Source organism: Ambystoma mexicanum, chromosome 6q, assembly GCF_040938575.1.
Source record: "Ambystoma mexicanum isolate Mex_15411 chromosome 6q, UKY_AmexF1_1, whole genome shotgun sequence".
NCBI lineage: Eukaryota > Metazoa > Chordata > Amphibia > Caudata > Ambystomatidae > Ambystoma > Ambystoma mexicanum.
Genome location: NC_090937.1, coordinates 666880819 through 666895449, shown reverse-complemented (window position 1 = coordinate 666895449; position 14631 = coordinate 666880819). Strand labels below are relative to the sequence as shown.

The following is a 14631-nucleotide window of genomic DNA, read 5'->3' as shown; positions in this document are numbered from 1 at the left end:
GGCGGGTCAGCTCCCCCCCACGCTCCGCGAAGCCACTATTACCGTCCTGTTAAAACCGGGTAAATCCCCCACTCAATGCTGTTCTTATCGTCCACTCTCGCTAATCAATTGCGACGTCAAGATTTATGCTAAGTTACTGGCTTTACGCCTGGCCCCCTTCATGCCACATATCATTCATCCTGACCAGGCGGGGTTTATTCCGGGTCGCTCTACCTCCCTGAATCTGAGGCGCCTTTTTAATGTTATAAGCAGGGTGAGTCCGGACGTCCACGCAGTGGCCGCCACCCTCGATATGCAAAAAGCCTTTGATTCCGTCTCATGGAGTTATCTGTGGCGAGTACTCAACAAATGCAAATTCGGCCCCACATTTCTTTCCTGGGTCAAGCTACTATATTCAAACCCAGTGGCCAGAGTTCGCACCGAGGACCGTTGCTCTTCTCTTTTCCAGATAGCCAGAGGTACTAGACAGGGTTGCCCCTTCTCTCCATTAATATTTGCCGTGGCGATGGAACCGTTCGCGGACATGCTTCGCCAATTTCATTCCCATAGAGGACTGCGCACCGACGGGGTCTCGGATATAGTTTCCCTATATGCTGACGACACTTTTCGTTCTCCTGAGATCAACCTTGCCCCAATTTTGGAGGATGTTGTCCTCTTCGGCCGTATTTCTGGCCTGACGGTTAACTGCACTAAATCAACTCTTTTCCCGCTCACCCCCAGCACACTCCCCCCTCCCGATACTCTTGGATTCACGTGGGCCCAATCTGAGGTTACATACCTAGGTGTAGTGGTGTCGCGACACTTTGATCGGGTTCTCGAGAAGAATTATCTAGTATACCTTACAAATCTTACGCAAAAGATTCAGGGTTGGAACAACCTCCCTATTTCACTGGCAGGGAGGGTAGGAATACTGAAGATGGTGGTACTCCCTCAGCTATTGTATAGATTCGCCAATATCCCACAATGGCCGGGAGGTGAGTTCTTTCAGACATTGACACGAACCCTCAACACCTTCCTCTGGCACTCCGGTGCAGTCCGCCTTAAGTTCAAGACTCTTGCTTCACCGATGGAGTTGGGTGGCTTCGGTGCACCCGACTTTCTCAAGTACTGGCTGGCAGCCCAGCTCCAACACATTGCACATTGGTTCAACATATCTGACCCCCCCTCCCCATGTCAGGCTAGAAAGATTATCGGTTGGTGACCGCGATATTAGATCCCTGGTGATCACACCTATCCCAATGGAATCAGGCTCATTAGACCCGGTGAGGTGCACATCTCTGGCTTTATCCAAAACTTGGCAATTATTGGGCACCACCCATCCCTTTCATGGTAATTTCCCGATCTGGAACTTTCTCCCGGAAATCCCACAGGTTCCCCCTTCGGTTGTTCGCACATGGGCTGGGGCAGGATTTGAACTGCTCCGAGACATATTTGTAGATGGTAATTTCATAGAATGGCCGGACCTCCCTCCGCCCCTCAGACAGCGTCCCTCGGTATGGCTTCAATATTCATCCCTCCGTAGAGTCCTCAAACATAAGTACCCTTGCTTCCCAGCATTGCCGCCGGATGAACTAGCGATCACTGAATTGACCTCACCTTGCCCAATGAGGGGAAAAACTTCCAGACTATACACCTTGATACAATCCAGATCGTCCCCTTCGTTTTCTAAACTAAAGCTTGCTTGGGAGTCTGACCTTGGTGTGGAAATGACCGAAGACCGGTGGTCCCATATGTGCTCACGTATTCAGAGGGTCTCCTTCAACTCCCGATTTAAACTAATTCAATTTAAGCTACTCCACAGATACCATTATACCCCAACCAGACTACACCGTATGTCGAATAATTCCTCCCCTAGATGCCCTAGGTGTGGCTTTGATGGAGCCGGCTACTTCCACATGATATGGTCATGCCCCCGCCTTACCCAATTTTGGGACGCTGTTTGCTCCACCATCTCGTCTGTTCTTGACCACCCCATCCCCCCTACCCCAATGAAATGCCTATTCCATGACTTTCCCGACCTCCACCAAGATTCTAGGAGACTGGCTGGCCTCTGTATGCTTCTGGCTGTTCGGGCGATACTACTCTGTTGGCTTCGACCTACCACTCCGACACATGCAAAGTGGCTTAGAGCGGTCACTTGGGCTTCCGACACGGAGGAATCTTGGGCGGTACAACAGCCCGCCTGCTCTAGGCCCAGAGACATCTGGTTGAAGTTCCGATCATTTATGTCCTCTCCCGGCGCCGACTCAGGTCCTACATCCCCGGTGCCTTCCTCTTGTGGTCCCCCAGCTCTCCCCTGAATGGCCCTCTATTTGCACTGTTCTGCTGCTCCCCCTTGTTGACAAGGTGAACCCTCGACCTGTTCTAGGAGACTGTGTTGTATTAAGTTGTTTGATTTTACATGCTCTTGATGCTCACCTGTATCTGTCCTACCAAGCTGAATAAAAATAAAAGTTTAAAAAAAATAAAAAAAAATTAAGGGGAAGGGCCTTGAACTGACAGTGCTGCCCTTGAACCACGAAGCGCAGGAACTTGCGGTGCCCCTTGTGGATGGGGCTGTGAAAGTAAGTGTCCTCCATGTCCAGCGTCAGGAAGTCCCCTTCTTCCAGCTGTCCCAGCACGTGCTGCAGGGTAACCATCCAAAACCTCTGGGATCTGATGTACTTGTTCAAGCGGCAGAGGTCCAGGATGGGCGGCCAACCGCCAGTCTTCTTGATGAGTGAGTACCAAGAGTACACTCGGAGCCCCGGAACAAGTTCTATCGTACCCTTTTTTAGCATGGCCTGCACCTCCAGCAGAAGCTTGGGGATGTGTTTTCCTGGCCACGGGTGGCCTACGCGGACACTTCCGTAGGAATGACAGAGTTTGTCCGTGGGCCAGCGCGTCCAACACCCAACGGTCGGTGGAGATGGTCTTCCACACACTAACAAAATTCGCCAACCAGCCTCCCACCGGGGTGCGCGACGTCCCGGCCGTTTCAGTCCTGCTACACCATGGAGGAGCCACCTTGGCAATGACAGCGACCTCCTCTGGCTTGCTGGGTCAAAGAGCAGGACGATGGATGACGCAAAGCCCCAAAGCCTTTGGTACAAAAGGACGGCCGTCACTGCTGAAGCGTGCCCAGAGCGCGTGCTGTCTCAGTATCTGCCTTGATGGCCTGGAGAAACTCATCGAACAAGTTATCCCCGTCGAAGGGCATATCCAACACCCTGGGCTGCACATCCTGGCGGACACGTTAGTGGCCTTCAACTAGCCCCGCTGACAAAGGCAAACTTTGTTGCCCAACTGGCGGAACCCCGAGGCGGCGATGTCCGTGGCTACCGTGATGGCATGGTCCGACGCCACCTCGCCTTCCTGCAGAATCTCCAGCGCTTCCGCTCTCTTGTCATCGGGCAGGAGGTCCAGGAGGGGAGCGATCTTGAACCAGAGCTCCCTGTCGTAACAAGCCACAACTGCGAGGGCTTTGGCCGCCTTGATGGTCGTCGCTGCCGATGAGATGACGCGTCGTCCCATGGTGTCCAGCTTCTTTCCCTCACTGTCCAGGGAGAGGGCGGAGGATGTTGACGCAGACGATCCTGCAGACTTCTTCCTAGCTGCCGCCGAGGCCACCAAATCCGGGGCAGGCGGTGATCTCAAGCCCTTGGGTGCAGAGTCTGGCACCCTGTATTTTTCCTTGTACCGGTCCCTCTTCGCCAGGGCCGAGGACGGGTTCTTCATGAGGGACAATGTCGTCCAACAGCGGGATAGACAGCACAATCTTCCCCTTAGCCTCCTTGCGCTGGTACAGGAAGGCCTCATTTTCCTCTGGAGTCAGCTAGAACAACTCCGAGGCCCGTGAGATCATGGCGTGAAACGAGCCAATCTCGTTGGGCAGCGAGGCTCTGGGCAGTGGGGACGGGAGATCAACTCCACCGTCGTACCCGTGCCAGCCATCACTGTACCCGGTTCCATCTCATCCCTTGGGTGGGGGTGGGGGATGAGGGGGGGGGGGGGGAGGCAGGGGGGCGGGCGATGGATGGTAAGGATGAACTTTTCTTCTTATGAGGGGGTTCTCCCGATGGCCCAGGTGCTGCGGGTTTCCTGCTGGCGACGGGGGCATCCTTGTCCGAATCTGAGCACAGAGTGTGTAAAGCCTGAAGGATGTCCACAGAAATGTCCGCCAGAGGCAGCGGTGGCTGCTGCAGCAGTGGAGTGTCCTCTGGCTCCTGAACTCCCTGCTCCTCTTCTTCGGTGTCTCCGCCTCATCAGGGTCCCTCCCGTAGGACCCGACCTCGAAGAATCTTTGGTCCAAGACTGTCTTGAGAAGAGCAAGCTCCCCCTCGGAGATGTCGGGCCCTGTAGGACTACTGTGCCCCCCACCTTCTTTTCGATCAGGGGAACTGTTTTCAGGGCGATGACTGGCATAGTCTTCACCAATGTCTTCTCTACGGGCTGAAAAGATGATTCCCTCCTGGCCGGCAGGGAAACCCTCGCTTTAGGGCCTGTGTCCTGTGAACTCGTATCAACGGCCTTCACCAGGGACGCCACCACTCCTTCAAGGGAGGTTTTCGCCAGGTGAATCTGGGCTTTAACGACCTTGGTCGTGCTTGGGGCCAACACTGGGGGGGTCAGCGCCACACTCCCCTTGGCCTTCAGAAGTTTACCCGGGTGCTCGGACTTCCTTTTCTTTGCTGAGCCGGACCGTTGGCTCGTGGTCCAAGGTGCCGGAGATGCTGCGCCCCGTGCTTTGCCTCCTGTTGCCCCCCCCCCCAAACGCCGGGGCACCCTCAAAGGTCATAGAAGACCGCTCCGATTTCTTCTTGTGGCTGGGTGAGCGAGACAAACCCGACAGAGCCACTTGGTAAGCTGCTTGCGACTATCCTTCATGGTGCGGGGAACCATATCCTTGCAGAACACATAGGGCTCCTCCACGTTCGTCTAGTCAGGATGCAGGCAGTAGAGGCACATCGACCCGGAAAATGCTGTAGGCCGCATCCAGGACAAATCCTGAACAGAGGCATCGAGTCTCCTCCATCTTCAGCCATGTCCACGCGGCGTAGGCCTCCAAGAATTTTCTGGAATCCTCCAAGAAGGTAACTCGACGAAAAATCACCCTCGAGGGGCATAGAAAGTTCCAAAAAAATGGGTCCCCGTTAGTCGGATGATGAATTAATGGAGGTTGAGGCTCAATTGACCAAAAAAATAAGAGCAAACTCTTACAAAAATCACAAACGCAGTGAAAGGTCGAGTGGTATAGCATAAGGACTCCCAAAACTTGAACGTGCAGTATAAATCTGAAGATGGCTGCCAGGGGAGGGGCTTAGGTGGAGGGCAGTCATTGGCGGGGGGCAATATGACCCATAGACCAGTGATTGGTTGTTAGGAGAAAGACAGTTCAGAAACAAATTTTATTTTCTTTACCAAGAATTCCCAGCCTGACAACGGGGAATATTCATGAGCATGTGAATCCATGCGAGACCCTATGCTGGAAAAGTGAAATTGACTGTTAAGCAAAGTTTGAATGCAGCACCCTCTGGAACATTTCAAACAACTATGACTACAGGTATAGGCAATCCAACCTGTGGTATAAGCTTGTACTACACAGTTTTGGTAGCATGTTGAGCAGCCAGGCTTATCTCAAGAGGGAATTGTGAGCTGTAGTGGAGACAAAGCCTCTCAGTTACAGGTATTAATAAACTCAAGGTTTCTGCGATAATCAATTATTAATGTATCAGTCAGTTATAAAGCCTTCTTTAGAACGGAGCAATAGAATAGTAACACAAATATACTTGAATACTGTACACTTTGAGTTTCTGAATCAGACAAGACCCTTTTGGGATGGCCCACAGACACAACCTACACCAACAGGTGACTTCAGTAACAAGGGTGCTGGGGATATTAATATCTCACTGTTGGCATTCAGAAACTCTAAAAGGCAAAGGTTATTAGACCACAAGAGACCACAGTGCAGATACTCCCAAAGTTCACTAGACGAGTCATTCATTCAATTCAATAGGCTAAGCCAAAGTCAATGGACAAAAAAGTCTTGGATTTGATAACGCACTTCTGGTAAGTAATGCAAAAGTCTTTGCACAAGAGTCTTTGATGAAAAGAAGAAATCTAGGGCGACAAGCGATTAGACTTGTGAGTTGTGGAATTTACAAGCACTTCTACAGTAAGAAGTAAGTTCTTAGACTTGTTTCACAGTACCTTGGTAAAGAAGAAAGACGTCTGTTCCTGTGCAGATCTCACCGTTCCTGGGCCTCAGTCGTGGGGACAAGAGGGAGGATGTTGGGGGACTCCTGCACTGTACTGGTACTGTCAAAACTGGCAAGCGGCAAACTGTACTTTCAGTGGCTGTTTCACGTTTCCGCTCCTTGCGGTACAGCAAATAGCAATAACCGGGGTTCTGGCTGTCAAGGTGGACTGGCTGTCAAGGTGGACTGGCCTTACTTCTGGGGTACTGCACTCTGCTGAGGGGGCTCAGGCTTAGTCAGTCCTGCTTTGTGGGAGTCCGGAGGAGCTACCAAAGGCTTTAGGCCAGCTTAACGCACACAATCTGGTGTCCCTCTCCCTGGCTATACAGTTCCTGCAGCAACTGAGGAATTTCAACCAACTCCGAGATGGGTGGCCAGGTGGCTTACTTTGAGTGGATTGCTTCCACCAACCCAAAAGGGAGAAGTCGTCCTCGTTCGGCAGATTGCATGCAGTACCCTCTGGGACCATCACATACAATTAGGACTACAGGTGTAAGCAAAAACCAACGGTACAAGTCCGTACTACACAATTTTGTGGCAGCGAGCTGAGCAGCCAGGCTCATCTCAAGAGGGAAATGTGAGCTGTAGTGGAGACAAAGATTCTCAGTTACAGGTATTCAAAAAAACTGTTTTCTCCAATTCATTCCAGCCTAGCTGCCACTCACCCAGCAGTGTTGCTGTCCTTGCCGGACAGTCATCCAATCACGCCAGAGTGCATTTGGGTCTCCTAGGAGACTAAGCCCAGGGGGTTTTGGGCACCTCCCTCACTTCCGGCACCCGAGTGTCTGCGGTGGGCAGGAGGCGGTCTTCAGTCTTGAAGCCTGCCAAAGGCATGGAAACAGACCAAACCTGGTTTGGCGCGCAGAGACACACTAGAAGGACCTTTCCAAAAAGAAATGGCGAAAAAAAGAAGACCGGGATCCGTTTAAACAAAGGGGCTTAAGGCGCCATCTTGAAAAACATGGCTCCCGCAATTTTTAGCTACCGGTGTTCGCGGCCGGGAAAAATCTTGGGCCCTCATTACAACACTGGAGCTAAACCATGGCGCCATTAGCACCATGGTTGGTGCCGGTGTTATAACGGGTCCGCCATGGTTCAATGGGGAATACCACCCCATTCCAAGGTTGGTGGGGTGGTAATTCCCCATTGAACCATGGCCCTTCCCCATTTTCGCCCCATAGGGCTCTATGGGAATGGGGAAGGCGCTCCCTGTGCGGGTCCCTACTTTAACGGCTGGTGTAAACCAGCCGGTAAGGTCGGGTCTCACAAAGGGACCTCGTAGTAAGGCGCTAAGTGTTTAACAGCACCGCAGCCTTTTACGGCGACTTACACACTTAGCGCCAGGGTCGTAATGACGCCCATGGTAGTTTGTTGTAAAACCACTGCCACCAGCCCTTTAGATAGGAAAGGGTAGCATTTGACTGCTACATGAGTTTCTAGACACAGGGGATACTAGGTAACCCCTCCAACACTATAGAAAGTTAGTGTGTGCTGGGTCTAGGAATTTAAAAAGACCAGTAAAATCAATTTAACACATTCTCTGGGAAACCGTATTTTATCCCAGAGAAGGTGTTTAAACCTTGGTACAGCCTAAAAAGGCTTCCCTGTGTTACTGCACTGAGGGTGCTGTGTAACACATGAAAAGATGATGCCTATGGATTTGTCTAAAACTCCACAACCAAAAGAAATACACAGAAAACAATTAAAAAGTACAGAGTCCCAAAGTTCAGCAAAAGAGCTGGGGGTCTCTAAGGTAGAGAGGAATTAGCACATTGAGAAGTCTCCCCAACAGTCCTTATAGGGGTTTCTCTGTCGAAGCGAACTTGGCAAGTAGTCACTGAAGCAGGCTTCACCGGGCAAACCAACCGACCAGGAGTTGCAGCAGGTGTCCTTTTCAAGTTGTTCTTCGGTTCCTTTGTCAGTGGTCGACTGCCTTCCACAAAAGACTCGCCTTTTATTCTGTTCTCTCCCCGCCCTTAGGGTGCACTACAACAACTCTGACTACAGGTAATAGGAAACCCAACCTTTGGTATAAGCTTGTACTACACAGTTTGGTAGCATGTTGAGCTGCCAGGCTTATCTCAAGAGGGGTCAATGTGAGCTCTAGGGGAGTTGCACAGAGATTCAGTGTGACAAGTATTCAAATAAACACTTTGCTAGGCCATAAAGACCGCATATGGAAACTAAGGCACAAAAACCATATACTAAAGTGACACTTCAGCCACGAGGTTAGTTTTTCAAACAAGTCTGGTTTATTTATAAAGTATTCTCAGCCGGCCGACTGGGTCTCACCACCTCACGACCTGTCTTCCCAAACACTGAGATGCGAGAGAGTGTGAGCAGCAATATATATACATTAGACAATCTTTGAAGGCACTTCGATCCACCCAGATACATGTCATACAGGCTAGGGTTCAGTGATTGACACGTTATGACAAAGTCTTCATTCAGCCTAAACAGTTATTCTAGCAAAGGCAGCAGAGACAGCTTTCTGTTATGGGGAACATGGAGCTCTGACTCGGATAGGATAGGTTCTTATCAGGGAAACATTCCTTACTACTACGTTATCTGTGTGTCTTGGTACATGAGCTAAGGGTCAGATAGTTCTAAAGCAGAAAATACCATTCTCTGCGAAGGAACACCGCTAGAAGAATATAATTCATGTTTTAACTGCCTTTTTCTACACCTGGTCTGCTGATTAGATACGCTTCTGCTCGACTTCAAGGACTTAGTGAGAGAAAAAAAAAATGTATTTCTGCACAGTTTGACATTCCTTTCTGTCAGTATTTCAGCATTCAGGCCATGGCCTCGCACTGTGTGTGAGTTCAAAGCATAGAATATATCTGCAAAGTGTTCTGACAGAAAGGAGAAAAAAAAAAAAAAAATGCCCGACATTACACAAAATGGACGCCCTTTGGTTACATTGACGATTCTTAGTTTGCGATGTTTGGCACACGATACGATTGTTTCAGGCCAACATACTATACATATTCCACTATAGGGTTACTTTTCTGGTCTAACAAGGTGTCTTGAATAAACAATTTATTTATCAGTCAGTTAGAGTAAGCCTTCTTCAGAAGGGAGCAATATAAAAGTAACACTCAAATACACTTCAAAACACACACTCTTAATATTCTAAAATCAGTGAAGACCCTTTTGGGATGGCTCACAGACACAACCTAAACCCTCAGGTGACTTCAATAGCTAGGGTGTTGGGGACATCTTACTTTGCATTTAGAATACTGTTAGAAGTTGGTAAAAGGAAAAAAGGTTATCAGAACAACAAGAGACCACAATTCTTAAGCAGGCACATACTTTTGCATCCCCAAGCAGTCATTCAGTATAACAGGCAGCCAAAGTCAATGGGTGAAAGTCTAGTAGAAAAGTCTTTGAGCAAGGTTTTAGAAGTCTGAAGAAAAGAATCAACTATAGGGCCCCAAGCTGATTAGACTTGTGAGTAGTATAAGCAGCAAGCAACTCTTGAAAGTGCAGCAGATGACTTCTGTTCCTGTGCAGCTCTGCAGATCTCACTGTTCATGGGCCTCAGTCGTGGGGACAAGAGGGAGGACGTCTGGGGACTCCTGCACTGCAATGGGACGGCCACAGCTCGCAACCGGCAATCTTTTCAACAACTGGCACTTCATGTTTCAGCTCCTTGCGACTAATGCAAATAGCAACCCTGCGGTTCCTGGCTGTCGAGGTGGACTTCCTTGCTTCTGGGGTCCTGCACTCTGTTGAAAGAGTGCAAGCTTGGACAGTCCGGTGGATCTTCTTTGAGCTCTTGGCCAACTAAATGCAGTGCACACAATCTGGTGTTCCCCTCCCTGGCTATTCAGTTTCCAGCAGCAACTCTGTGGAAAAGCAACCAGCAGCAACTCTGTGGAAAAGCAACCAGCTCTTGAGGATGTCCAGGTGGCTTAATTTGAGTTGATTGGTCCCACCAACTTAAGGGGAGAAGTCATCCTTGCAGGGGCTTTCTGGCGATACAAATTTGGAGTTTCAGCACAGCAGGAGGGCTTCACCAGACAAACAGTCCAGGAATTGCAACAGGCGTCCTCTTCAAGTTCTTATTCGTTCCTTTCTCCAGTGGTCGACTCGGACTTCCAAGCCAAACGCCTCGCCTTTTATTCAGTTCTCTCCCATTCATTCCTTGCTGGACAGTCAGCCGGCCAATCACCAGAAAGTGCATTTGGGTCTCCTAGGAGACTAAGCACAGGGAGTTTCGGGCACCTCCCTCACTTCCTACCTATCCCAGACACCCTGGAGCCAGAGGTGGGCTTCACTCGGGAATCCAGACAAGGCCAAAGCGAACAATGGGACCAAACCTGGTTTGGCACGCAGAATACATCTCAAGAAGAACCTTTCCGCAAAGAAATGGCGAAAAAAGACCATTCTGACAAAAATTGAACCCTTGGGTGCTTCACTGCAGCTGCGAACGGAGCCCGCGGTAAATGAACACCATGGTAGTTAAAACAAAACCACTGCCACCAGCCATTCAGTGAGGAAAGGCTAACATTACATGAGAAGTTAGACAAAAGGGGATAATAGGTAACCCCGCCAGCACCCCATTCATTGCAAGATACTATTTGCTGGGTCTAGAACGTTACCAAAGTAAGTAAAGTCAATTTCACTTTATTGCTCTGGGAAACAGTAGTTTATCACAGAGAAGGTAATTAAACCTTGGGAAACCTGAAAGACTTCCCTGTGCCACTGCACTGAATGTGCAGTGTGATACAATGTAAAGATGATGCCTATGGAGTGGTCAGGCTCCATAACCAAAATAAACCAACTCCAGAAATCACATTAAAAACGAGAGAGTGGGAAAAGGGGCTCACTCTCTCCAGGTTAAAACAAATCAAGTCCTCAAAATCCAAGTTGCTGGGGGTCTAAGATGGAGGGAATAAGCACCTTTGAGAATTCTCCAACAGTCTTCTTGACTGTGTGCTCAAATGTCTTTGTACTCTCAGCCCTTTCCCCTCCTAGACTGGCTGCTCAGCCATAGCTACCAAACCGCTTGGGTACTTCAGGCCTATATTAAGAATTGGCTCTCTGTACTCTAAGGGAAAGTCTTCTCTAGTCCTACCTTAGGTAGACTTTAGTACAACTCCCAGAACAGGTAGATGCATTTTTTAACCTTCTCAGACTCCTCTGATATTGTGCACCAATGACAAAATCTCTCATCTACAGAGTCATGGGTAGTGGGCCCGCATTTATTTTTACAGTGAAAATAAAGAAAACATGGTTTTTACCACTTGAAATAACTAGTAGTACTTAAACCGGGAATATTCATTTTATCATTGGCAGATGGGGAGCAGGTGCAAGTGGATCTAGGTCCCCTGGCCTAAGCCCCGCCCACCTGGTGCCTTCCTGCCTGCCGCTTTCACTACTTAGCAAGTCCCGCCCACCCGGTGCCTTCTGCTTCCTGCTCTTTCACCACTTAGCAAGCCCCGCCCACCTGGTGCCTTCCTGCCTGCTGCTCTTTCACCACTTAGCAAGCCCCGCCCACCTGGTGCCTTCCTTCACCATCACTGCCTTGTGGCCAATGATGGATATGACTTTATGGACTTCATTCATTCACGCTGCTATTCGTTCACGGTGCTTCACTCTCAACTCTCATGCTGGACTTCCTTTGCATCTTGTACACATGGTGGCCCTGAATCATGCTGTTCCCATCTTCATCTTGTATCCTGGCTTGCAACATTATGTGTTACTAAGGACTTCTGCAATTGTATTCGCTCTCCACTCTTACTTCTCCACCTCTTTTTGACTGCTTACTCTCTTCTCTCCTCCTTTCCCTTCTCCCTTTTCCCATCTCCTCCCCTTACTTTCTTCTATGCACTTACTCTATCAGAATTGTCCCTGGACCCAATATGATAGCAACCTAGTCTGTTTCCTCCACCCTCCCATTACCATTTTCTTTCCTCCCCACCACACCACAAGCACTATCTGAAATGTCGTCAGGCCTAGTATGATAGTCGTTTGTTTTGTTCCTCGCCTCCCTTTCTGCACCCCTGTATCCCTCACCTTTTGTTTTTCTCAGGCTCCACCAGAAATGTTGTCAGGCCTCGTACGGTAGTCGCCTCTTCCCACTCTCCCCCTCCCTTCCTTATCTATGTCTTAGCTCTTGCACTATCTGAAATGTCGTCAGGCCGAGTACAATAGCCAATTTCACCTCCTTACTGTTCATGGCCTTAAGAATGTGGTTGTATTTTCCCTTGTTCCCTCCCTTGCCTTGAAGCGCTTTGAAACACATTGTGTATAGGCGCTATATAAATAAACTATCATATATCATAGATACAACCCTTACAAGAACACATTTTGTCTGTTACTTGCACTTGCCTAACATCCGAAGGTCTGGTATTTGCTGAATTTCTTCTGCAAAAAAGATTCATTAAATCCTTAGTTCGTTCTCAGTTAATTTAATGTTGTTTCCTGTATGTCAGACTGACAAAATATGAACTCTCCCTTTTCAGTCAGTGTTAGATTCTTCAGTTACTCTGATCACATTTACCTGCGTCACCTGCAATTCCCCCCCCAGCTATTAGATTTCAATTACATTATTTATGCATCCTTTCTAAACAGGTGCATTGATTTGCTGCTCCTTATCTTTCCCGTCTTATGAAGCTATATGAACCAACTAAATTAATTTCCAATTATTGGCACCAAAACTGTGGAATGATTAACCTTTGAAAACTTACCTTTAAACATCAATTCCTGTACGACCCTTTAAGAGAATATCTTTTGAATTTAAATACATGTGTCTAATGTTTAATGCCCTTAGTTTTGATATGCGGTTTGCTTCATGAAATGCTGGCTTGATTTATATTAATTCAATATTATAGCCATATGATTGTACATTCATTTCTCATTGCTCTTTTGTACAGCACCTTGGACAAAGGGGGATTAACAAAATAATAAATCAAAACTAATAATGAACCATAAACTTCACCCTCTACAGCTAGGCACACTAGGATTACATTTTGACACATCTAAAATGCATAATTTATCACCAGGTATGACCTATAGGCATGCACTGTGTGTCGCCCCATTACTTACCCAAACCCTTCATAGCTGTGCGAAGTGTGTCTGCATCCTTACTGGCATTGAAACTAGAAGCGTGATGAATGGTGCCTTTTTTGCCCTATTAAAAACATTTTAAAAATATATATTAACATAAAAATAGGGAGATCTGATCAAAACAAATAAAATGCACACCCACAGTCTACAGGGACACTGGATTTAGTTACCAATAGAAAGTTGAAATTCATGATGTAAATGGCACAAGAACAGACCTAAATTCAATGGGTAATCTTTTGAAAGAAAATGTGCTTTAAGCATTTGTCATCTAGGAAAAGACTAATAATGGTATGTTTTTTTTATTTGAATAACGTGAAATATGTATCTGAATAAAATGCAAACAATGGCAAATCATCCAATTTTAAACCAAAATGTAGCATATTTTTATGAAAACGCATCGCACCGTTTTTAACAGTCATGCATTGATTTTGTGTGCTGAAATCAAAAACAAGAAAAGAAAAAATTTCACATGGGACTTGAACAATTCACCTTCAGAAAGAGGATATGAAGTATTTATCAGAGCAATGTTACTTGCATGCGTCCTCTTAAGTGTATGGATTAATACAGTATGCCAAACGACCACGTGGCTCCAACTCAGATACCCAGTGTTGATAGATATGAAGTACTGGTTGATCATGTGTCAATGGACGAAATGTACTCACGGTCTTAGAACTCTAAAATGAATCAGGCGTTAGCGCAAAGATATGCAACATGATCATAGAATGGGCCGTCACTGGTCCGTGTACAAAACTGGGACTGCTATATACAAAAAAAAAAATTCACAAAGTCTACAAAAGGAACTTTACAATTTAAAAAAGGGTTACCAAATGTTTAGTTGGCCAACATTAAAGGAGTTTAAGTACTGTGATATTGGGGACCAACTCTGGACATTCCCTTAAGGGAGATGAAACCAGAGACTGAGTGAGGGAGGGACCAGGGGGAGGGGAGGGAACGAACATGGGGAAGTCAGTAATGGTTTGGAGAATAAAGAGATTAGACGTGAGGCCTGTGTCCGTGTCTTATTGGTTGTTTGCTCCATGCCAGGACACCACAACTGGGGACGAGCCATAGGCCAACACCCATTGCCTCGAGGAGGCGCGGTTGGGGAGAATTCTCAAAAATGTGCTAATACCCTACACATTAGACACCCCTTGCTGGATTTTGATGACTTCATTTATTTTAACTTGGAGAGTGTGAGGCTTTTTCCCCACTCTCGGATGCATTTGTGTGAATTTTATCTGTGTGTCTTTTTTGTTATGGAGTCTCAACAAACTCCTTAATCATCTTTTTCAATTGTGTCACACAGCACCTTCAGTGC

General features: G+C 47.8%; 1 protein-coding gene across 2 annotated transcripts in view; it reads right to left on the bottom strand.

Annotated features, from left to right (window-relative positions):
* ANXA5 (annexin A5) overlaps positions 1–14631 on the bottom strand; it is a 393243-nt gene that overhangs the window by 340820 nt on the left and 37792 nt on the right. For both annotated transcript variants that reach the window (XM_069631165.1, XM_069631166.1), the window contains exon 3: positions 13293–13377. In XM_069631165.1, the coding sequence (XP_069487266.1) occupies positions 13293–13377 (85 nt within the window). The remainder of the gene's footprint in view (positions 1–13292; positions 13378–14631) is intronic.